Source organism: Mastacembelus armatus, chromosome 9 (assembly GCF_900324485.2).
Source record: "Mastacembelus armatus chromosome 9, fMasArm1.2, whole genome shotgun sequence".
NCBI classification, from domain to species: domain Eukaryota; kingdom Metazoa; phylum Chordata; class Actinopteri; order Synbranchiformes; family Mastacembelidae; genus Mastacembelus; species Mastacembelus armatus.
The window spans coordinates 13,708,568-13,731,356 of record NC_046641.1 but is presented as its reverse complement, the minus strand read 5'-3'; the positions used below and the strand labels follow the sequence as shown (position 1 = coordinate 13,731,356).

The following is a 22,789-nucleotide window of genomic DNA, read 5'->3' as shown; positions in this document are numbered from 1 at the left end:
CTAGCCTGATGCCAGGTGGACTTTATGATGATTTTCTCATGTTCAGCTAAAACCAGCACAAAGTAAAATCATCCATAGGTGTGATGATGGGTGATGCTTTCGTTTTTATGTCGTTTTTTACACGGTGGTGTACTACCGCATGGTGGTGTACTACCGCAGAGAAAATTTACAGGGTTTAAATTCTAATTTGATTCACTCTCACACTCTCATCCATATTCACTATATACATTGTAATAATAAAAGAATTACAGTTTGATTGTATAAATAGAACTGGGATACACTATCCCACTCAGTCTTAAAAGAAATATAAAACACAGGACACATTACCTAATCATTAAGATCATTTAGCTAAATCCTAAACCCCCAAAAGAAAGTTGCTTCAACAAATTCACTGAAATCTGAAAACACACCAGGAGTCACTTTGCTTTACACATTACATATCTTCTATCAGAAGGCAAAAAAATCTTGGATTACTAGAAAACAGTTTGCAACCTGCCACTTTCTCAGCACACAACCCAAGCTCAAGTAGGTTATTAAATTATCACTTGGGCATTTCTGGTTTAATATGTCATTGCTCCAAAGTCAGAAATTTAGTCAAGCCTGTAGTCAAACAAAAGACCAATCAATCTGGCTGGACTGGTTTTGTGGTGGTGTGGTTAAAGCACAAATTAAAAAACAATTGAACTAAATTGAAATCCTTAGTCAAGTCAAATTTCAAAGTCACATTTCAAAATGATTGTGTGATTATTTCCACGACTCATGAAAAACAAAACTCCAACTCCAAATGAGTTTTGTTTTTTTTTTCAGACAAAAAAAACAAACAAACAAGCAAAGCATGCCAAAGCTGAAAAAAAATATTAGTCTGAGTCTTGGAGAAACCTAGCCAGCCAAGACTGGGCTTACAAAAGTACTAATAGATACAGTGTACAATACATAAACTGCAGCTGTGAAGAATAACTTCTTTCTTAAATATCAGTCATACAAGTTTCCACAGTAACCTTTCGGCAAGAGAACTCAAAAACAAAAGCACACACACAAAACTGCAGATGCACAAACATAAAAAGGGACATGCTTTTCAAATGCCCAATACCTTGTTAAAGTTTAAATCACTTCCATACCATTTTAAAATAAAAAACACTAATGTAAACTGTATTTAGTGTCATGAAAGAAAAATCCTGTATTTTGTCATCAACAAAATGGCTTAACATTGCAAATATTTCTCCCTATTAACATAGACATTTCAGATAATTCAGTTGTTATTTTCTTGTCTTTAGTTGATGGGTTGACTAGGATAACTGGGCTTCAGAAATGGCTGCAGCTGAGCTCTCATGATCTGGACACACTGAGCCTTTCTCTCCATGATCTTCTCCAGCTTGTTAATATATTCCCCAAATGCCTACAGACACAGATACAAGGAATGAGGGCAGACGAATTAGTGCATTCATTTTAAAAAATTCAGTTTATAAAAAGGCAGGATAGAAGCATAAAAATGTAGCAAACAATAGTGGACAATTTTTTTTGCAGACCATGTCAGGTTGTTGACATAAAAGTGTCCCCTCTTCATGGCATAAACCTTCCATCACTTCAAGCTGCTCCCAGTGGGCCTGGACAACACACCACCTGAAGTTGGGTCAGATTAGAAAAAAAATATTTTATCAAAACTAAAAACCGCTAGATTGTGATTACTCCATTACTCTTAAATGCACAACAGATTTTCCAAATCTGTTACCAAAGAGGTCCTAATTCCATATTATGGATGTAGGATTGACATATATGAAGCAGATTTTCAACATCACCTTTTTAGAATGACTACATAGACAAAGCAGCAAGATCTCTAGTACTTACTGGGTATCATCCAAGTGGTCTAGGGTAGGCAGATGGATAATGGGTCCAGTTTTCTGATGGCAAGTGCTTTCTTGATTATTTGAGTCCATGGGACTGTTTGGTTGGAGTGAGTTGTTTGAGCCCCTGAAATGGTTTGAATGTATTGTGTTCATTGACTGTTGTGTTAAAATGGGTGAGGCAGGTTTCTGAATGTTGTGTGTGCATTGTGGTGACAGCTTCGTGGCACTATTTGAGATAAGATTGTGTGAGTTACATGGACCAGTGATTACAGAGTCCTGTACAGAGGGGGACATGGACTGCACAACAGAAGTTTGAATAGACGCACACGTTGAGAGTTTAAATGGGGGTGCATGTTCTTCCTTGGCAAGGACTTCATAAGATGGCATGGTTTCAGGTTGTGGAGTGTTCTCTTGGTCCCAGAGAGAGAGAAGCACAACCTCAGAGACAGGACATTTCTTCCTTTCTGGAAAAAATTTAAAAAAAAAGTTCATATTCAGATTTTAAGCACTAGTTAACACACACTCAGGGAACTCATACATACCTATTCCACCTTGCTCACATGTGGTACAATGCATGTCTTTCCTTCTCACGGTGTCATCAATAGCTGTCATTGTGTTGTAGGTGGTAAGGTGGTGGGTCCTTGCTTGTGGCAGCTCCAAAAGAGGGAGACATAATTCTTCATCGTCATTCTCTACTTTATTCCCTTCCCTCTTAGCACAGAGATGGTCTTTTTGCACATCACTTTGACTATCTTCTCCCCTTTCATTGTCAAGCAGACAGACTGAGGGGTTGTTGTGTTCCCCTTGAAGGAATGAGACTGTAGCAACCTGTTGGTCCACCTGGAGCAAGGAGATACTGAGAGGGTCCATGATGCAGCTCAGAGAATCTGCATGAGTCTTATCTTGAGGTAAAACAGACATTTTGGCTTTGACTTCCTGGTGGCTATGTACCTGAGTGTACGTTGGATTTGGGCCCAGGAGTGTGTTGGTATGTTCACAGGCTGGTGAGAAAGGTCGTTCTGCTGGAGCTCGCTGCTTGGGTGACTCAACAAATGGGTGATTAAAGAGTCTGTTGCTGTGGACAGACACTAAATCATAGCTGTCAGTTCCTCCTTCCTCATCAGTACTCTGCACTCCATCAGCAGGAATATCTGAGGCATCAAGTCCTTCCCTGTTCACTTCTCTTCTCTCTTCTGAACCACAGTTGTAAGACTCTACATTAGTTGGCATTGTACTAATCATCCTATCTGTGTTCTCTGCCCCTGTTGTTGCTAACCAAGCCCTCCTCCTCTCAACCCCTTCCATCACAGCTGGTCTCCTTTTCTCAGCCTGCAAGCAAATCTCATCGCTGGGAAAAGATAACTGTCCTCTAATATCATCATACCTATCCTGCACCTTGGCTCTATATGCATCTAAAACCTCTTCCAAACCATTATACATAAGGGCAGAGACTGAGAGGCGAGAAGAGTGTTGCAGAGAGGAACAAGAGGAGGGAGAAACAGAGGAAGAAAGAGAGGCTTGATTAGAGGAAGAGAAAGATGGGCATGTACGAACAGATGAAGAAACAGCTGAGGGAATAAATTGCTGCAGCTGCTGGTGATACCATCTCAGATGCCTTTCCCTCTCCTTATTCTTTACATCAACTGTTTGTAAATCCCTCTGCCTTGGCCTTCCTACTTCACTACACTGGTCTATGTTGCTTTCCAGTTGTCTTTGCTCTTCCATCCATCTCTCCCCCTCTCTTAGTCCTTTGAAAATGCCTCGTTGGTTCTCGTTTTCTCTGTGGGAGAACAGAGAGTCCCTGTAATCAAAAGAAAAACTACCCTTATGGGCTACTCCTTCTTGTACCTCCCAAAGTTTAATCTCCTCATTTGTTGGTTGTCCCAACAGCAGCCCTGCCCCGGCAGAAGGACTCTCAGTTCTTTCATACTTTTCATTCTCTGTTCCCCTACCTTCTGTTTCACCTACATTCTCCCTCCACACCCTCTTATCACCTGGTCCCAGCCAACCACTAACTGGTGTAATATGTTCAAGTCCAACCCCTTTTCTGCCTCTTGCATTTGTTTCCTCACCCCATCTGCTGTTCTTGGGTGTGGAGCAGAGAATTCCATCCTCCTTGAGCAACTTTGCGGTAGGCGTGGCAGGACCAAAACTCTTTCTTTGTCTCTCTAATTTTGTTTTTTTAGGGGGACTTTTCCCCTGGGTGCTAACATTGCTATCACTGCTGCTGCTGCTGTTAAATAAGTTATGTTTTGGAGAGAGTAATGCCTTGTTTCTTCTTCCTCCTCTTAATCCTCCTTGTCCTCTCAATTCCTTCACCCTGTGAAAAATGAAGAAGACATAACATCGTAAATAACATTTTTAATCATTGCAACCACTTCCCCGTATACAACTATGGAAAAGGTGCAAGAGTAAAACAGAAAGTTGGTATTTAAAACTACTGGCTATTTTATGCAGCCAACGTTTCCATAGGTCATATTTTAAAGGAGGAGTAATTAAATCCTGTGAGGCTCTAAGCAGCAACTAATAACCAGTTCCTCCCGTTATACCTACTCACCCATCGTCCACCCCCACACACACTTACCGATCAGCATATCTCAGTGTATTAAGTGTGTGTTCAGTCGCTGAGTGACAAGGTGAAATGTTTGCAATCATGCATGTCATTGAGTCACCAACAAATGAGTCTTTCAAAACCTACAATAAGAACAAAGGAGTCCAAGATGAAACACAGGGGAGTTTATTGAGCAAATATAAATATAAAACCAGTCATGATATTTATGTGCTTTTGGTTCATTAATACAGCAGAAATACTGAAAATGAAAAAGTTACATAGTTTTTGTACCTGAGTAAGTTTGCTTTGCCTGAAAGGTGTGTGTGATTGTTCTTGATCAAGGGATCGGATACATTCCTTAAGCTGAGAAAAAAAAAATTACACATGAGAAAATATTTAAAATCTCTTTTGAATTTCTGTGGGATTTCTGAGAGTGTGAGCATGTGAGTGGGTAGCTTACAGCCAGCAGGCTCTGGTTGATCTCAGCTCCCTCCATGCGGCTCTGCCTGTCTGGTTCTTTAGTATCTGATGCTCTCTCACTTCCTGCCAGGTCCACAAACCACATTCTACAAGCACACATACAAGCACACACATCTTCCTTAGTTCAGTCACTTTACACCAATACTACAGGGCTTACTCAATCTACTACAAAATAACTATTATAATATTTTAAGAAGAAAAGACAATACCATAAGACAGAATGAACACCACAAAAAATGGCAACATACAGTGGGCTCACCTTCCAGCTATCTCTTGGCTTTGACCTCTAAGCTGAATCTGAAGCAAGGCATGAGAACGAGAAGAATGAGGATTCACTCCACTCATCCCTTCTGTGCGCTCCTCAGTACCCTGAGAAATAACCTTTGTAAGGGCAGCAGAGAATGCAGAGGAAAAGAAATAAGACAGATAATGTGTAATTGTGCTAACCAGGACACCAGCTCTAAACAATACAACACAGACAAGAGGCAACATTTAAAGAAATGAGCAGACCTCTAACAGTGAGCTGACCGAGTCCACTCTGACATGATGCAGTCCTGCAATGTGAACCATCTTCTGACCATCTTCCCTGGCAAATAACCTACAGAATAAGAAAGAAACAGAGAAAGAATAAAATCAAGGTTTGACATAATTCATTAAACTATGATAAGGAAATCTTGGTTCCCTTTATTGATGTTGTTACCAAAAAAGAAATCATCTCTTTTGAAAAACCAGAAGTTGTATTTGAAAAATCATGTACACATTAGACAATTCAGTACAAATAAGTATATAGCAAATGGGAGCTATATAATACAAAAATACAATTGATGACAAATTTAATCTTTTATATGTTGATGCAGGTATCTGAAATGTTAAATCAAATACCTACAAAATACATGATTCATCGGTTTCTTAAATACAGCTAAACACACACACACATACAAACACACACCTTTTCCTGTGATTCAACAGGTCATACAGCTGTCCGCAATAGATCTCAAAGAAACTGACATACACCACCAGGGGTGAGTGTGTGTGTGTGTTGGACAGATAAGCAAAAATGTCTCGGACTGCAAGTGCATATAACCCTGGTCTCCCAGGAGATGAACCCAACATGGTGTGAGTCTTCCCTGCACCTGTCTGGCCATATGCAAAGCAGGTGGCATTCCCTCTATGGAAACACACAACACAAATATACAGTAGATAGTTAGAAAACACAGATTCACTGAAACCCAGAACCAAAACTTCTACAACAACTTATACAAACCATAAAACAGACTCATCTGAAGGTAGTTGCATCTGCATACAAAGGATGTTAGGATGACCACCACCATAACTAACACTAAATCAGTGCAAACCTACCCACTGAGCATGTGCTGCACCAGAGAATATGCTGTCCTTTGATACACTTCTTCATTTGAGCTCTCCTCTCCAAAAACCTGGTCAAAATAGAACCTGTGCTGCAGGTGCACAGGAGCAAGGGGCAAGGCATGAAATAAATACACAGTACATCAATCTGAGAACGTAAAAATACACCATCACAATTCCAGTACTTCATGACAGAATACCATTCATAACATAATATATTCATATTTCATAGTAGAAGAATGTTATTTGTATCTATGGTTACAGTATAGATGTCAGAAGTGAATTTCAGACAAAACATTGGTTTGTGATTGTGGCCTATCCGTACATGTACCTGTAGTATGTATTGCGTGAGATCCACAGCTTCTTTGCTTTCATGGACAATCAGACACTCTCCACCTGGAGTTGTCACAACATCTGACTCTCCTCTCCTGCTCTCTGCATGTGTCAGGGGTCTTTTCCTCACACACACACTGATCCGCTGCTCTCCTGTTTTCCTGGAAGACATACACCAGACACAGTCAAAATTAGGATGATCAGATCCAAAGGGTACAATGCTCATATGCAAACTCTGTGCAAAATTTGTAATACAAAGCAACACAATCACATAAGGTATGTAAATTATTCAAAATTATTCAATTGCGCGTGCATATGAAACCTTAGTGCATGTGTTGTAGCCATTTGATACTTTATATTACGTTCTGAATGTCTTTTCAATAGATGCACCTAACACACAGTAGCAAGAAGATCAGTGATTATCACTTACTTTCTGTGTAGAGCAGTAGGGGAGCTCTTTGGTAGTCCATAGTTGTAGCCAGTTGTTTTCTTTGATTCAAAAACAGGCATTGACTTAGCCATGTACCCACAACCCTTATTACTGCCTATCTCTGTAGAGAGCTTTTCCATCCTTGAGATTCCTTTCCTCTCTTTGTGTCCAGCTGGTTTGCTGTTAAATCTCTTTGATGCCAGTGTTGCAGGCCTGGGTTTTGTTTTTTTCTGGAATGAGACACACTTTGGTGATAATCTGGGGTGACAGTTTTGCGTAAAAAATCCTCCTCTGATGTTTGGCTTGGTGTTTCTTCTTGTATGATGATCAGGTAGATGACTTTGCATACTGTGGTTGTTATTCCCTTTGCAGCCACATACCACAGCACTTTTGCCAAGCTGAAGATGCACAGGTAAAGCATTTTCTTTGCCCTGGACTGAACCATGATTTCTATTATGATGAACAGTGCTTACAGAATGAGAAACCGGTCTCTGATGACAATCAGTGGTTTCACAACTGAAATCAAGCTGTCTGCAAACACATGGTGATCTGGCAGAAGGGGCTGCATTTAGCTTTTTCACTACAGCACTGTTCTCACCCTTCTCATCATCATATACATCTTCATCAGGATAGCCTCTAAAACTATCATCAGTGTAGCCATGATCTCCTTTATAATCATCATCTTCATATATAAAACTCTCCAGGTCAGTTTTAACCATTTGGACCAGATGGAAGAGTCGAGTTCTATCATCCATAGAGCTGATTCCCAAGATGGGATAGTCTTCCATGGTCAGGGCTGTAAGGTGGGACACATGACGAACTCCCATGGACTTTAACCTGAAACAACATGAGACAGGTGGCAGGTGGACAAATTAGTTGCAAAGAAAAACACGGGGGGCATGGATGTTTAGATGTCTTGTGTGTGAGTGTGCTTACCGAGAATAGTGATGCTGTAATCCAACTGCTCTCAGACACTCATACAGGCAAAGCGTCATTTCTTCCTCTTCCTTTTCTCTTTCCTTTTCTTTTACTTCACACCTATTCTGGGAACGACAGAGATGACGCTTTAGTCTTTCCATCGGTTGGTCACGTGAAGTAGCCTTCAACAGAAAATAATGCAAAACCACTCCAAACTATAACATTCACACTGCTCGCTACTGCAGCCACACCTTGTTGCTGTTTTCCCTCCCTCAGTGATTTCTGTCAGAGACTGGTCGGTCACTGTGTTATTACTACCACACTGCACTGTTGTGGTGGCAAGGAAAGCAAAGGACACTGGTATGATGGCAAAATTTGACACTTGGATAGAATGAAGGCAGAGCTGCAAAGCGCAGTCATGTCTCACATTTCTGTATCATAGCAAATATGATAAATATAGTAGCTACAGAAAAGCAACTGTTGCTTCTTTGGCCTCCACAGCTGATTGGCTGGCAGCTGCATATAGTCCTGCAATTTGGCACCTAAGATAGACACTATGTTCATATGTTCATTCAGACTATGTTCATATACACAAGTCAAGAGGGAAAGTATGTTGACAACAACCTTTTCTTTTAAATTTACAATGTTCAGTGCTTTAGGAGTTATGTTAGCAAATAGTTTTTATATATCAAGTGGCTAAATAGCTCAAGCTATTAAAAATATAATGATAAAAAATATAAATATATATAGAGAAAACTTACCAAATTCACTGTTTTAAGTTGCAAGTAGACTATACGAAGGTTTATCTGAACGAGGAGCAAACTGAACTGTAAAATGCATTAAATTTTCACAAAGTTGAGTAGGAGGCTATCACTATTTCCGTACACAAAGTAGGTCTCCATAACGACGAAAACGGTTCGGGGAGGAGGCTTTGTTTTCCCGCTGCAAGTGAACACCAGCTCCTGTTCGTGCAGGACCCACAGGTGGCAGAAATTAGGACATGAATGCAGAGTTTCAGGAGGACAGCCGGTCAAATTACGCACAGTTCATCGTAAAAGAGAGAGAGAGAGATAATCCCTCAGAGAGCTTAATGCCCACCAACAAAGCTACTAAGACAAAAAGCCTTCTCAGACTAAACCATTAAGACACTGACACCTAGAATATACAGGACTGGAGAGCTGTTAAAGTGTCTAGAAGCAGGAAAAACAACAACAACAAAATAATACTAATAAAATCAATAAATATTAAAATACATTTCAGTAACTACAAATAAAAGCACAAAGACGCGAACATTAAAATGTTTATTGTATTTATAATTATATAATCATAAAAATTTTACTAATTGTTTTTAATTATCAATGGAATGTTTTTTGTAAGAAACCCATATTAACCATCATAGGCAAGTCTCTAAAAACTTATTCAACTAATTGATTATGCAATGTATTTGCGGACAATGGTATATACTTAAACCGAATATAAGTTATCCAACCCTAACAGTGAATACTTGTAGTCACACTTGGGTCACTCTCTGTTTGCAATGGGAGAAATAAAATAAAATAAAAATGCCGTTAGCTAGCCACAGTTGGAAAGATAGAGATGGAATATTGTTCATGACTCCGTGTTTCACCCGGGACAGTATTTAACGTAACACACATTTGCTCTTCCTCAAATCTACCAGGTCTTGGGCGTTTTTGTTACGATAACATGTATTTTATAATTAAATACGTCTGCAGCATAATATTAGTATCATGTTAGATATAGACGAAACACCAATGTTAGCGCATTCCTGTGTGTACTTTTAGCGAGAAAACGTTGTTTATCCCGCCCAGGACAAGCACATTTGGTACAGCAGCCCTAGCAACCAGTTGCTAGGCTACGAGACCTATCCCGCGAGAAACATTGCCATGGAAACCAGCTGCTGAACTCAGAGGTGACATTCAGACACTGACCCAGTTTCATAACTTCAGCCATTCGATTACAAACAATCTGGATGAATTAAGAGATGTAGTTTGTTACCACCATGAGAAATCTTTGGGGACGTTCTACTACAATCCCTGAGGGATTTAAATTTACTCATCTGTCATTTTCTAGAAGAATAGTCACGCAAAACTTCACCTGTTTACCTAATTTAAAAGAAATAAAATAGGCTAAAAATCTGAATTCAAGCTAATCAGTTGGCATAAAACCAGTGTTCATAACTATACAAGTTATCATACTCCCAAACATTAGATCCAATACAATCTTGTTTTTACCAGGACCTATAAGAAGTTGAACAACATGTCCTCTGAAGAGGAGGCCTCTTCTCCCTCTCCCTCCTCCTCCTTCTTCTCCTCCTCGCCTCCCCCTTCCTCCCATTTCATCTGCAAAAAGGAGGACATTGTCAAGGCTGGGCGTGTGACCAAGCTGGTGAATGGATGCCGAGATGTACTGGTCCTGTACCACCAGGGGCAGCTTCATGCGATGGACATGCGCTGCTACCGTATGTTCTCAGTTTGTGGTTGTTGTTTGTGTTGACGTAATGCATACAGCTGCAATTGGTCATATTTCTCGTGTTTTCGCAGTGTACACAGTGTGATTTTGTAGAAGTGTAGAATTTTTCACAATTTTTGTTTTTCCACTGACAGATTCAGGTGGTGCATTACAGTATGGAGACATTGAGGTTTGTCTTTTTAAATAAGTTTCCAGGCACTTTTTTGACGCAAATTTATTAAATATTCATGCACAAGAATAATACTTACATGGCTTTTGTTTTGTTTGTTTGTTACAAAGCTTTTGTTCAGGTTTTCCTGTGTATAAAATACAAGGTTTCTCATAAAAGATAAATAATTTTCTCTCTCTAATCATCTTCTTGTTGTACCACCATCAGGAGTTCAATGGGCGGTTGTGCATCGTGTGTCCGTGGCACAAGTACAAGATTACTTTAGCAGAAGGTGAAGGGCTTTACCAAGCGGTGGACAACCCTACAGCCAAACCCCTGAGAACTCACTGGCGCTCCAAGGGTGTCAAACAGAGAATTCACAAAGTCACTGAGGTCAACGGGGATGTATATGTGATACTAAATGACTCCAGCGAGACCGTCGAGTCAGACGTCTACCAGACTGAGAGATACAGGACTGTGTCACTGAAAGCTCAGCCAAAGCCCAAACCTAAGAAATAGATAATGCAGAATTTGATGATACAACAAGAAATGCTTGAATTCTTCAAGAGCAATTTGAGACACTTTGTTTTACTGGGAAACATCAAACCTTCATAAATCTTTTTGTCAAAAATAAAATTTTTGTATAAAAATTTGTATGATCATACAAGCAAGATTACAACTTGGAAGGAAATGTCAGACAAAAAAATGCATGAACAGGACACAATATTTAGGAGAAAATATATGACAGTTTCAATGTATTTCAGTTTGGAGTCCAGAGAAGTTGTCATTTTAGTTCTGGTTAGCCATTTTGATACAGACTGGTGATTTGCTCTTGTTCTAAATCAGTTTGTTGTAGCAAGATCAAAAACTATGGCATTATGACACATATTGATGAAATCGATAAACATTTCATTCACAAATATCTGATATTGATGACTTAATATCATAATATATTTTGCTTCAGAATAATTTTAATTTATTAATTCATCCATCCATTATCTATACCCTCTTATTCCTTAACCAGGGTCACAGGGATCTGCTGGAGCCTATCCCAGCTCTCTTTGGGTGAAAGGCAGGGGTACACCCTGGACAGGTCACCAGTCCATTGCAGATAATTGGAATTATAAATACTAAATAATCAACATATATTTTGTCTTTGGTAGAAATAATTTAGATTTTTATATCACTACAAGTTTCTCCAAAATATTCTCATTAAATTTTCTGATGTCTTGCTGCATAGTGGTGCATTCAAGAACCCTTTCTTACTGTTAATGTAGTTCAAATTACCTTTAGTGCCGATAATACTACTACTAATAATAATAATAATAATAACTTCTCTTCCATATGTTGGATTTTTAATGCACTCGAATAATTGAATATTTTACGTTGCTGAAGTGCTACCCGGACTTACGTAAGATCGTAATACGTCGTCAGGATAAATATCAGTCTGCACTACAGTAAAACAGTCGATAGGTGGCAACAGCGCACCATGTGGGATTTATTTTGCTGCGAAGAGTAGAAGAAGACGAATTTAGCCGACAAGTCGCATCCAAAGCGATATGTGACTCTGTATGACTGAGGTGGGGGGTGTAATATTTGATGCTGATATAATTGTATGTTTGTAATTTTTTGAGGAGTTATACATTGTGAGAATTTCCAGACTCACAGCTTAGCGGACGTTGTGGAAAAACTGAGAGAGAGAAGAGACGGAAGCTAACAAGCTAATGAAAGAAATCCTGCTGGGATGGCATCAGGTAACGTTACGTCTCCCTCACTCTGGATAAAAACATTTAGTGTGAGACGACACGGCGGCTTTTTGCTGCAATGTGATGTTAAATGTTCCCAAATGTCTCCAGAGGATGAAGCCAGTCTGCTGGTCATCGTCGTGGATGTAAACCCGATATGGTGGGGGCAGCAAGCTCAGCGTGAGCCACAGGTAAATTAGTCTTAAAAACATGGATAGTTAAGTCAAAACATCCCAAACATCCACTGACTGTTTGTCTCCGTCCAGTTCACCCTGTCCAAGTGTATGGATGCGGTCATGGTGATGGGAAACGCTCACATGGCCATGGCCCGGACAAACAAGCTGGCTGTCATCGCCAGCCACTGCCAAGACAGGTGACCTGACAGCACAGGCTCACAGATTCATTTCTTTAGATATGAATAATGACCCACAGTACCTTTATGTGACATCGTAGTTACACATTGTTGTATCGGTGCTTGGGGTCTGGATATTATCGTTTGCCCTGCCAGTCTCCAGCTGTGAAGTGCCAGCTGTGCTCCTGAATATAAGGTTTTGCACTTGTCACTGTCTGCCCAGTCAACTCTCCCACTCACTTTATTTCAGCCACTTCTTGTATCCCAGTAAGAGCTGGAGAGATGGGGACAACGGTGGGAACGACGCTTCCTCCAGCGGAGATGGGAAATACGAACTGCTGTCTGTCGCCAATAACCTCATCGCAGAGGAGATCAGGAATGTTATGTCAAAAAGTAAATGCAAGATCTTTTAATTAAAGTGAAAGTCACATTAAATCTACTGTAGATTTTACTGACTTGACAGTTTATTACTCTTGTCACTTTCAATCGTACCGGTGAGGAATCTGGGTATATCTTTAGTATAAAATAGGTCTTTAATTTCTTTGCAGTTTATATATTGCACTTTTAGGTTTTTAGTTGTGTAGGACACTGAACTGTTGGTGATTCCTAGAAATTCACAAGAATCTTGTGTGATTTGCAGCTGAAGTGAGGGGGAATTCAACGGATACTTTGTTGGCTGGATCCCTTGCCAAAGCTCTCTGCTGTATCCTTTATGGGACTCTTTTAAATTTCCACAAATGACCACAGATCGTTTTAATCTCTTTCCTCTATGAAGCAATTAGCTGTGATGTTTGCCAAATTTTCCTTAAACATTTTCATATTCAGACATTCACAGGGTCTCGAAAGAACTGGAAGGTAATTTTTTTTTCTATATTAAGTTTAATAGTGTTCTTTATGGAGGCTGTTTTCTTTTAATGTATGTTGTTTTGTTCTTTATTTTAGTGGGACAGGAGCTAAAATCAAGAATATTGGTGAGTCTTAAAAAGTCTTCATTTCCTGAGTGTTTTTGTTTCCTTCATCTCACTTTAAACACTGACCTCTGTATTCATTTCACTGGGCAGGTGATAAAAGCAGCTGAGGACTGTGCCCTCCAGTACATGAACTTCATGAATGTGATTTTTGCCGCCCAGAAGCAGGTGGAATCACAGATCCTACTTCTGCTTTATCATTTTTCTTCTACTGATACATTTACTTCATGTGTTTAAAAAAAACAAACACTTTGTTTTTGAATGTTAAAACAGAACATCCTGATCGATGCCTGTGTGTTGGACTCAGACTCAGGTCTCCTTCAGCAGGTATGTTTTTCTAGCACTACAGCCTGGAACACATCTTGAGAGGAAGCACCAAACTGCTTATGTAATGTGTTAATATTAGGACCATAAGGTATGCCATGGTTGCAATGATGTATTTGTGCTGTCCTAACATCCACCAGCTGTTTGTTTTTTTTTTTTTTAGGCTTGTGATATAACTGGAGGATTGTACCTCAAGATACCACAGAAAGTTGCACTGACACAGTATCTTTTGGTGAGTGTGCAGTACAGATTTTCACTCTTCTCATCTGCCTGCAGGAAGGGCAGTTTTGTGTTGATGACAGTGTTTTTGAACAGTGGGTGTTCCTGCCTGACTCCGAGCAGCGTTCACAGCTGGTGCTGCCACCGTCTGCACACGTGGATTACAGAGCTGCGTGTTTCTGCCACCGTAACCTTATTGAGATCGGTTATGTCTGCTCAGTCTGTCTGTCAAGTAAGTGATTCCCAGATAAAAGAAACTGCACATACACATACACACACATCATATTTTTACTAGTGGCAAGAGCTGCAAGTGTAAGTATGTTTTTGTTATGATGCTTTTCTCTGTATTCTTTTTAAAAGTATTCTGCAACTTCAGTCCCATCTGTACAACTTGCGAGTAAGTCTGATTTCTTTCTGTAAATTATGCAATAATTTGACACAGAAATAATTTAATTTCATCCTTACTTTGTTTACATCCACGTGACCTGAAATCTTCCTTTTTAAGGACTGCCTTCAAAATCCAACTACCACAAATGGTCAAGCCCAAGAAGAAGAAACTCAAGCAAGCTACATGATTTTTTTTTTTTTTTTTTTAAGGATTATACTGATGTAGTAGATTTTCTTTGTTTTTTGATGATCTGATTAAACCATTTTATTTTGATACAGATTTATAACAGGCTCCTGTAAATGTCTTTGAGGCAGTATGGCTATACGAACCAGCTGACTAACTGGTCTGTGGAAGCTGATACTTCACAGTTCTCAAAATAATACTTGATAATTCCTGCTTCAAGTTCATCGCAACTTGTCAAATATTTATTCTACGTAGAAGCAATAATGAGAAAGTCTTCAATTCACCAAAATATTTTTCTTTTTGTCATTTCATTTGCAGTTGAAAAACATTTGATCTCATCCTTTTTAGAAGAGCTGATAGTAATCCTTTATTTATAGTAGCAAATTATTATTTATTTTCTAAAGCCTGTTCATCACTTCAGATCTCCGCAAGATATTTTAAATACTCCAGATGGTATTTTTTCATCCTAGAGCCCCAGAGTAAGATACCTATTCTTATTACTAATTCTGTATGTATAAAATAGGTTAATTGCAATTCATGATGCCAACAAATTAGAGTATATAGTAACAATGTTTTATTCTGATATTTGTAAAACTCAGCATGACTTTGACATTTTAATATGTCCTGTTCTGAAGTCTGCACTTCTATTATGGAAATAATTCAGTTCTGGTTAAGATCTTGAAAAATTAAACAAATTTTGGTATTATGTACAAAGTCAGTGTGAAACCAGGTGTGATGTAAGTGAATGAATTGAAAATCTGCACAAGTCAAGGTGATCATCGATGAATTGGAACAATGTTGCATCTGAAAAAGAGCAAGGACAGGCTAGTGACTCATACAAACCACTATATACATGCCAATACCAGTGGACAGCTAATAATAGGAATCATGCATATTAAGGAGGATTTCCTAATGAGTGCATCTACAGAGTAAAACGCACACACTAAGGGGAACTTAGTGTGCTTTCTTTGCTTCTCCGCTAGACTCAAATGATAAATCTGTGCAGATGCGAACTGTGACTGTGTGTGTAGTGCTCACCCCAGCAGTCCCCTGCCTGACCATCTCTGTGGAGTCAGGCTCATCTGGGCTTTCTGGCCATTTCGGACGACTGTGACACGTAATGGTTTCTGCAGAAAGACGTTACAGTACACTTCACAACCAACATAAGAAGTACGGTCACCAAAATGTTAGCTATTATGGTTGATACCTCATGAAGCCAGGGAATATAAAAAAAATATTTTTAAAATGTAATTTATTAAATTTAATCGAACTGATTAACATCCTTACGGTGTTACTGCATCACAAATAAATAAAGTTATAGCAACTCATTCAGTGACAAATAAACAATAAGGCTGGATTTACTGCCCAACCAATGAACTGTTTTTCAAGCTTACCCCTTCGCTGTGCTGTACCACGGCTGCAATGTTCTGCAGGTTCTGAAAGTTTTCCGTGTTCACAGAACCAAACTCGATGACTTCATCACCAACTCTGAGCCCCTGTACAAAGAACCAAGCAGACACTATAATCACAGGGACATAAACAGCTCTACCGTGAGGCTCTAAAAAAAAAAACAAACTACCAGATATAACAGATAGTTCACATCACTCACAGCTCCACAGGCAGGTGAGCCTTGGGTCACAGCATCCACTCGTGCAAAGGGAGGCGGCAAAGTGACCTGCTGCTCCATCAACTCCTCCTGGACTTCGGCCTCATCCTGGTCCCGCTTGGCTTTCTCTCGAGCATGCAGCTTGTGCAGGGCTTCTTCTATTTCTGCCATGATGGCCTTGTGATCATTCTGCAGGCCTGGAAGACACCATTAAAATATTGCCTCTGAAATGACAGTGGAACTAAAAAAAATTTTTTTTTAAAAAGTACAAATGTTTACTTATAAAAATGAATGCACTGATTTAGAGCCAATGAATTAATCACATGCAATAAGTGGGGAAACTATTCTGATGATATGAAGTTTTCTCAGGTTCTAGCTTCTACACAAAAAATGTGAGTGTGCTGCTTTTCGCCACTTATCATTGTAAATTGAATTTCTCTAGTTTTGTATAGTTGTTTGCTCATAAGATATTTTATTGGACCTGGAAATTGTTGTGAAAACAATCAATGTATTAAGTGAACATGAATACATCCATTTCTATGCACTGCACATTGTCATCATCTCTGTACTACACAGCTGCAATTAAAACGGTGTTTGGGATCATGGTGTTGATCTTCCTGGCAATACTGAGCTGCTTCATGTCAAACCACTGAATAAGTGAATACAGTCAAATGTGTCCTGCTGTCATTCAACAAAAACACGCTGCTGCTTACATGAAATATTATGTCGTGCTGTCCTGATCTGGTATAAATTAACATCTGCTCGGGGGTAACCCTCCGCGTCCACCAAAGCATCTTCAGCTCCGACACCTTGCTATAAAGAAGGACACAATTAGCTAAAAACACACATTAAGTTTGCTAACACGTTCTGGGTTAGCTCTGTTTCTGACTGACTGACAGATGACTTACGTCTTCTAAGACGTCGTAGTAAGCCTTTATCTGTTCTTCAATCTCATCCTTCTTTTGAATCAGACTTTTAACATCGTCCATTGTTATTTCCAAGTTTTCAGAAGTGTTTTCCTCTGTCATCTTCATAGCTGCTCAACTTCCGGTGTAACGGCGAATTATGTCACCCAGCGCAGCGAGCGACCTTTTTTTTTTTTTTTTTTTTTTTTTTTTGCGTCTTCCTTCTTCGTCGTCTCTTTATTGTAGGTTTGTGGCAGCGTATGCACATACTGCCCCCAACTGGTCTGGTTTACGAAAAATCAAGTCCAGCTACCTCTGTGTAGCTACCAAACAATTCACAGCCCCGTTCTCAGTTATAAGGTAGTCTTTGTGAAGCCAAGAAAGTACTATAAAGTTCAATAATAAAGTGTGCTTATGCTAATGTTCGCTTTTACGTCGTTAAATAGCAGGCCCAGAGTATGTATTTAACTCCCATATAATAGTAATGACTATGACTCCAGACATGTTGAAAGATATATAGAAAATTCTACTTCAATTGATTTTTCTTTCAGTTAGCTGGTTACACTTACTGGAATCCAGAAAAAAAACAATACACAACTTTCTTGCAGTTTACAAAGTAAAAGTGGTTACAAGTATTCTCCTACATAAATAAAAATATTATCTATTATAAACCTATGTGAAATGAAGACTCGAAGACTCCACGACCTCACCTCACACCTGTGCTTGACTACTATAACAGGTGAGTAACTTGCATCCTTCATTTAGGAAAAGAACTGAAGGAAACACAGAATATACATTTAGAACATGTTTTAATATAATCTTGGATACAATCATAAATTTTAACACTTGGAATAACTGAACACACCCCTGACTTGTAGCTGTCCACAGTTGACATCTACTTTCCCCTGTAGCATTTCTTTTATTTCACAGTAGTATAGGCACACTCGAAAACACCATCAGGAAAACAGTGAATATTAAATAAGCACCCTTAGAGTGTTAGGAGACATCCCTAAGTGCTGTGTACCCTGAGTGATTACATATTACTTTTAATCACATCTATTACTATAAACTGGAATGTATTTTAAAAGCCTTCATCCTCAAACAGAATACAAGTGCAAATCATCTTTAACAAAGTCATTAACTACTTCCTTGTGACAATGCAAAGTTTCTTCAAAAGATTCACCTTCAGGTTCTAGTGGCTTATAAATCCAGAGCTTTTGGCAGTTGGAACTTGTGCAAAATTGGCACTTGCATTTTATTAAGTACACCATGGTAAAACTAATGCAATCCTGCAATAAATCTCATGGAAATGGTCATGTTCAGTTTTTGCCGAAACCCTCTTAGTGAAGCGTTTATTTAATTGTATGATTATTTTTGCAAAATGTTGTGTATGATAGTGGTTAATTATGTTATACTGTCAAGTGTTTTTCTAATTATTTTGTCCACCTCCTTCATAATTGAGACCATGACCACAGGGAGGATTTCTTGCAGAACTGTGTAAGACTGCATAGGTATAAGATTGGTGTACCTAATCAACAGCATACTTAGTGTAATTCTGTGTTTGTTTGCATCCGACTTAAGTGCTGAGGATTACAAACGGTCAAGAGCCAGATTAAACGTGTTTGTTAGTGTAGCTAACAGTCGGTATCTGTTGGATCTGCATGTTGATCTGTAAGCACCAGCAAAGACGGCTGCTTGTCATCCTCTTGTGGTGGTGCAACATTAGATGAGGATGAAACAGCATGTGACAACTCAGACTGAGCAGTTATCTCCTTCTGTACCAGGGAAAACTGTGCTGTTGCCTCATCCACTTGTGAATGAACTGCTTGCACCCACTTTTGTAGCTCCGTGTTGAGAGCATCCATCCCTTGGTCGAGTTTCTCCTGTCTACCTTTTAGCTCTTCTAGTAGGTGCTGTGTATCACTGACAACCTCCTGCCTCTTGTTTCCCACAGAGGGAGCACACTGACGAAGCATGTAGCTGTCAAACTCTTCTGGACTGAGGTTCAGTGCAGGCCCATCCAGCTTTTCGATGAAGGCCACTGCACAAGACTAAAGCAGAGAACATAGATGCAGGCATTAATGATCACCGGTCCTCCTTACATATTCACTGTGTTGTTACTTTATAATCAACATACCAAGTTTGTGAAATAGTAACCGCTCTCTCCTGCCATCAGACTGTGAGGCAGACCAAACCGAATGACATACTGCATATTGGAATGTAAGCGAGGTGGATTGGCCTTCAGCACCACATAAATCAAGCCGGACAGGAAGTCATCAGCATTAGCGGGCTCATTGTTCGAGGTGGAGAGCACTTCGAACACATGCTGACTGCATTTGGACACACATGCAAGCTTGTCCTGAGGTGCTCGTTTGGCATCCATTTCAATAATGGCTGGGGGGGAAAAAAAAAAAAAAAAGGACGGGAAAAAAACATTATAGATTAGCACGATGTTTACAGTATGTGTGAAGCTCACAACTGTTTAGCATTGGCTTAAAGGAAAGTCTAAGTTTATGATAAATACATATTCATTTTCTGATGCAGCATTAGGTGAGAAATACCAGTGTCACATCTGTTGATAATACATAATACAGCCACGGCTAGCAGCCAGTTAGCTTAACATAAAGATGGTAAACAAAGAAACAATTATCCTGACTGAGTCTGAGGGCAACAAAACCTTCCTATCACCACCTCAAGAGCTCACTGAATACAACCAACAATGTGCTGTTTCATGGTGAGGTACGTGTTGGTGTGGTATCAATCATCTTATTCAACTCTCAGCTAGAATGCAAAGTACTATTTCATCCAGTACGGAAGCTTTAAATCACCTGTAATAGCAGAGAGAAAGGGGTCGCTTGTGACTGCTGTTTTTTTATCAGGAATGGGTACACTCAGCATCTGTAGAGTAACCCAGTTGAAGGAGCTGCAAAGTAAAAAGATCAGTATCAGCATTCTTCATAGGTTAAAGGGTTTTCAACAAACATGACAAGATTTGCAGGTAAAGGTTACCGTATCCTCTTCTGGAGAGCCAAGTCTTTCTGTTCATCATCACAGCTGTCATGGCAGAAAACCCATTTGTGCAACCGTGTCATTATTAACTTCTCTATATGCTCCATTATCTTGGTGACTTGTGTGTCAGTGAAGCCTGAAAACAAAAAATGACAACTCAAGTCATTTTATTTTCATGTTTTCAGAATCAACAGCCCAGGAAGTGTTGAACTGATATACACTCACTGCTAAAATGTTCAGCAAAAGACTGGTAGAAATCCTGCACAAGATCCGACTGCTTCTGTACCGGCAGATCCTGTAATGACAGTGATAACCCATAAGGAAACAGCTCTGATATAGCAAAGAAAAATTATAAGTGTCATGTTAAAACTGATGATTACATGGTAAGCCTCCATTGTTTTGAGAAATGCTGTACACTGGGACTGCAGACGCTGTGACGGAGGGCTCCGAAGTATCTTTAGGAAGCCTGTGAAGTCCCCAGGCTCAAGGCTCTGATAGGCTTTTAATGCATTTGTAAGGCCTTCAGAAGACTCTGGAAGGACAAAAAGTGGATGCTTCAGATAAATTGAGCATCACATTTTAAAACGATAAAATTATCTTCAGACACTTCTGGCCCAGTCACTTCATTTATTACAACAACAGTGGAGCACAGTGTTTGAGGAAGGGCAAAACCACCACAACTCCCCAGGTGACATTCCTGTCATCAGTAAATACATTACGTTATCAGCTTATTGCCAGATTTTGCTGTCATCACAAAACAGCATAACTAATTATATATTAAGTCTAAGTATTTCCTTGGATTTCATAGAATCTTCAGACAGAGACAGAGAGAGAGACAGAGAGAGAAGCAATGTGCAGCTCATGCCATATATTGGTTGCACTTTTCAATTCAGTTTGTGTTTTTCTTGCAGTTAGTAGCTCACGCTTGTTTTTTGCCCTTTACTCAAACAATGTCTTGCTCTTGATCCTCAGTTAATGCCCCTGGTATCTGAACCAAATGTGGCAAAGCAACTGTGTACAATGAATTTTAACCCTAAGGCAACAAAACCAAACATTCTGCACATACTCGTCTAACTTGAACATACATGAGTTAACAGGGCTACCTTGACGTTTCGGAGGCGACGGGCTGCCCCAGAAGAGTCTCCTCATGGTGGTAATTCGACGACCTTTCTCAATGTTTTTCTTCTCCTCAAATTTGGAGAAGGTGAGAGGAGCGCCATCGTTGGTCGGCCTACAAGGAATGACAACATTTAAACCAAGAACTAGATTAGAGTAACAAAGAACTGATGTTAATGACTATAACAGTTACTTAATATGTGTTAGCAATCATTTCATTGTTAGTTACCCTTACAAATACAGTTTGTACTAATATCTTCATAAATTAAAGGGTTTTTTTGTAGTTAGACTGTATTTATACTAATGAAATGTATACTAACTATAATTATGTGTCTTCCAGTGACTACTGAGATTCATTATCAATGGTGTCTCTGTCAAAAGTCTCTGTCATGATGGTTTTAAGATGCTGTGACAAGAATCCATCTACACATTGACACCATTACGTTGAGGTATCAGACCGTAACATTAAAATGGACAGAAATGTCCATCTGAATGTCTCGTTGAGTCCAAATACTCGCTGCAAGCTGTGTTTTTACCTGGTGTCAGGTTTCTGGGCTCCAGCTGGACGTGCCCTTTCCCTCCAGCACTTGGAGCAGAGGCCTTGCCAAGCTGGGTTTCCATAATACCCACAGGCGTTCTTGCAGAGCAGCTCCTCCTGAGAAACCCTGATTCCTCTCTGTTTATCTGTCCACATTGTGCAGCTACCTCATATACCAGTCCCACCTGCTGGACAAAACATAAATACAACTCTGACACAAGCATATTAACGTGGTCCTGTTGATACAATTCATTCATGGACTATTTTTGATTTTGTTCGTCTTGTTTTATTCTATTTTATTCTAAACCTTGTCGTAGTTTGAAAGCCTTAAAGGTTAAACCGAGCGTCTAATTCCCTCCATGAAAAACACAATAAAACTCTGTTTGTGGGAGCTAAGGTTGTTAGCTCACTGACGCTAGCAGCCTCAGAGCTCGGCGGCGGCTGACTGTCAGCTGACGGGATTAGAGACAAACACCACCGGCTAACATTAGCTATGTTACCGTGGAGCGGCCAAAACAGACAGTCTGTTTCAGTTCAACATAAAAACAAGTGAACCCACACTGTCTCACAGGTGAAAGGAAAAGTAGCTAAAGCTGGCTCACCGTTCATGAAAACGCCTCCTCACCAGTCAGCTGCTGAAGTCATGACTAGCCGCTTCCTTGTTTTCCCGTCACAAACCGTTCATAATTTCTACAGTGACGACTACTACAGGACAAATAAGCCTCACAACCCTCAGCTATATCCTCTCTCTCACAGCCCAGTCAATAAAAACGATGTAACCGAAGCAGTGAAGTACAAGACGAAGTAGCTAAAAAAAAAAGTCGACGGCCGATTTCCTGCCTGTGCAACCGGAACAAGCGTAAAGTTACACTGACGC

At 39.7% G+C, this 22,789-nt stretch overlaps 5 protein-coding genes across 9 annotated transcripts; 2 read left to right on the top strand and 3 right to left on the bottom strand.

Annotated features, from left to right (window-relative positions):
• Nucleotides 1-1,112: 1,112 nt before the first annotated feature.
• On the bottom strand, nucleotides 1,113-8,799 carry LOC113138992 (kinesin-like protein KIF24). 3 transcript variants are annotated; one of them, XM_026321912.1, is made up of 15 exons: nucleotides 8,683-8,799; nucleotides 7,940-8,046; nucleotides 7,004-7,840; nucleotides 6,572-6,734; nucleotides 6,235-6,332; nucleotides 5,825-6,043; nucleotides 5,386-5,473; nucleotides 5,135-5,256; nucleotides 4,856-4,961; nucleotides 4,687-4,758; nucleotides 4,429-4,538; nucleotides 2,387-4,164; nucleotides 1,846-2,308; nucleotides 1,527-1,620; nucleotides 1,113-1,396 (listed from the first exon to the last, which is right to left on the bottom strand). In XM_026321912.1, the coding sequence occupies exons 2-15, from the start codon at nucleotides 7,996-7,998 to the stop codon at nucleotides 1,271-1,273; spliced, it is 4,335 nt and encodes a 1,444-aa protein (XP_026177697.1). In that variant the 5' UTR covers nucleotides 7,999-8,046; nucleotides 8,683-8,799; the 3' UTR covers nucleotides 1,113-1,270. The 3 variants fall into 3 exon arrangements, with proteins under 3 accessions (XP_026177697.1, XP_026177696.1, XP_026177698.1); XM_026321911.1 differs by lacking the exon at nucleotides 8,683-8,799 and having other exon boundaries at nucleotides 7,940-8,144; XM_026321913.1 differs by lacking the exons at nucleotides 1,113-1,396; nucleotides 1,527-1,620; nucleotides 8,683-8,799 and having other exon boundaries at nucleotides 2,094-2,252; nucleotides 7,940-8,144.
• Nucleotides 8,800-9,587: 788 nt separating this feature from the next.
• Nucleotides 9,588-11,427, top strand: LOC113139058 (Rieske domain-containing protein-like). Its single transcript, XM_026322011.1, has 4 exons — nucleotides 9,588-9,851; nucleotides 10,177-10,400; nucleotides 10,546-10,580; nucleotides 10,788-11,427. Exons 2-4 carry the CDS (start codon nucleotides 10,199-10,201, stop codon nucleotides 11,076-11,078), a joined length of 528 nt encoding a protein of 175 aa, XP_026177796.1. The 5' UTR covers nucleotides 9,588-9,851; nucleotides 10,177-10,198; the 3' UTR covers nucleotides 11,079-11,427.
• Nucleotides 11,428-12,050: 623 nt separating this feature from the next.
• On the top strand, nucleotides 12,051-15,265 carry gtf2h3 (general transcription factor IIH, polypeptide 3). 2 transcript variants are annotated; one of them, XM_026322643.2, is made up of 14 exons: nucleotides 12,051-12,139; nucleotides 12,220-12,313; nucleotides 12,416-12,495; nucleotides 12,571-12,677; nucleotides 12,907-13,049; nucleotides 13,297-13,359; nucleotides 13,482-13,511; nucleotides 13,599-13,627; nucleotides 13,718-13,792; nucleotides 13,898-13,951; nucleotides 14,112-14,180; nucleotides 14,264-14,399; nucleotides 14,528-14,564; nucleotides 14,673-15,265. In XM_026322643.2, exons 2-14 carry the CDS (start codon nucleotides 12,304-12,306, stop codon nucleotides 14,740-14,742), a joined length of 903 nt encoding a protein of 300 aa, XP_026178428.1. In that variant the 5' UTR covers nucleotides 12,051-12,139; nucleotides 12,220-12,303; the 3' UTR covers nucleotides 14,743-15,265. The 2 variants fall into 2 exon arrangements, with proteins under 2 accessions (XP_026178428.1, XP_026178426.1); XM_026322641.2 differs by having other exon boundaries at nucleotides 12,067-12,313.
• A 24-nt stretch (nucleotides 15,266-15,289) lies between these two features.
• Nucleotides 15,290-17,418, bottom strand: psmd9 (proteasome 26S subunit, non-ATPase 9). The gene is made up of 6 exons (XM_026322644.2): nucleotides 17,253-17,418; nucleotides 17,058-17,157; nucleotides 16,348-16,541; nucleotides 16,133-16,234; nucleotides 15,777-15,865; nucleotides 15,290-15,542 (listed from the first exon to the last, which is right to left on the bottom strand). Exons 1-6 carry the CDS (start codon nucleotides 17,376-17,378, stop codon nucleotides 15,515-15,517), a joined length of 639 nt encoding a protein of 212 aa, XP_026178429.1. The 5' UTR covers nucleotides 17,379-17,418; the 3' UTR covers nucleotides 15,290-15,514.
• A 623-nt stretch (nucleotides 17,419-18,041) lies between these two features.
• LOC113139537 (rab5 GDP/GTP exchange factor-like) lies at nucleotides 18,042-22,751 on the bottom strand. Of its 2 annotated transcripts, none has more exons than XM_026322849.1 (9): nucleotides 22,515-22,751; nucleotides 21,911-22,100; nucleotides 21,362-21,489; nucleotides 20,639-20,790; nucleotides 20,484-20,553; nucleotides 20,259-20,394; nucleotides 20,078-20,172; nucleotides 19,387-19,643; nucleotides 18,042-19,300 (listed from the first exon to the last, which is right to left on the bottom strand). In XM_026322849.1, exons 2-9 carry the CDS (start codon nucleotides 22,066-22,068, stop codon nucleotides 18,884-18,886), a joined length of 1,413 nt encoding a protein of 470 aa, XP_026178634.1. In that variant the 5' UTR covers nucleotides 22,069-22,100; nucleotides 22,515-22,751; the 3' UTR covers nucleotides 18,042-18,883. The 2 variants fall into 2 exon arrangements, with proteins under 2 accessions (XP_026178634.1, XP_026178633.1); XM_026322848.1 differs by having other exon boundaries at nucleotides 21,911-22,097.
• Between the last annotated feature and the right edge of the window lie 38 nt (nucleotides 22,752-22,789).

Coding starts and splice junctions, on each gene's coding strand:
- gtf2h3 (XM_026322643.2), top strand. Junction 14,181..14,263: donor CACTGACACAGTATCTTTTG/GTGAGTGTGCAG, acceptor GTTTTTGAACAG/TGGGTGTTCCTGCCTGACTC. Junction 14,400..14,527: donor CTGCTCAGTCTGTCTGTCAA/GTAAGTGATTCC, acceptor TCTTTTTAAAAG/TATTCTGCAACTTCAGTCCC.
- LOC113139537 (XM_026322849.1), bottom strand. CDS start 22,068: ATGTGGACAGATAAACAGAGAGGAATCAGGGTTTCTCAGGAGGAGCTG. Junction 20,791..21,361: donor GTCGCCTCCGAAACGTCAAG/GTAGCCCTGTTA, acceptor TTGTCCTTCCAG/AGTCTTCTGAAGGCCTTACA. Junction 20,173..20,258: donor GCTCTCCAGAAGAGGATACG/GTAACCTTTACC, acceptor TTTACTTTGCAG/CTCCTTCAACTGGGTTACTC.
- psmd9 (XM_026322644.2), bottom strand. CDS start 17,378: ATGAAGATGACAGAGGAAAACACTTCTGAAAACTTGGAAATAACAATG. Junction 16,235..16,347: donor GCTCACCTGCCTGTGGAGCT/GTGAGTGATGTG, acceptor TTCTTTGTACAG/GGGCTCAGAGTTGGTGATGA. Junction 15,543..15,776: donor TCAGGCAGGGGACTGCTGGG/GTGAGCACTACA, acceptor GCTCTTTTTCAG/ATGCAACATTGTTCCAATTC.
- LOC113139058 (XM_026322011.1), top strand. CDS start 10,199: ATGTCCTCTGAAGAGGAGGCCTCTTCTCCCTCTCCCTCCTCCTCCTTC. Junction 10,401..10,545: donor GATGGACATGCGCTGCTACC/GTATGTTCTCAG, acceptor TTCCACTGACAG/ATTCAGGTGGTGCATTACAG. Junction 10,581..10,787: donor TACAGTATGGAGACATTGAG/GTTTGTCTTTTT, acceptor TACCACCATCAG/GAGTTCAATGGGCGGTTGTG.
- LOC113138992 (XM_026321911.1), bottom strand. CDS start 8,082: ATGGAAAGACTAAAGCGTCATCTCTGTCGTTCCCAGAATAGGTGTGAA. Junction 5,257..5,385: donor CGGTCAGCTCACTGTTAGAG/GTCTGCTCATTT, acceptor GCCCTTACAAAG/GTTATTTCTCAGGGTACTGA. Junction 4,962..5,134: donor AGCCAAGAGATAGCTGGAAG/GTGAGCCCACTG, acceptor GTGTGCTTGTAG/AATGTGGTTTGTGGACCTGG.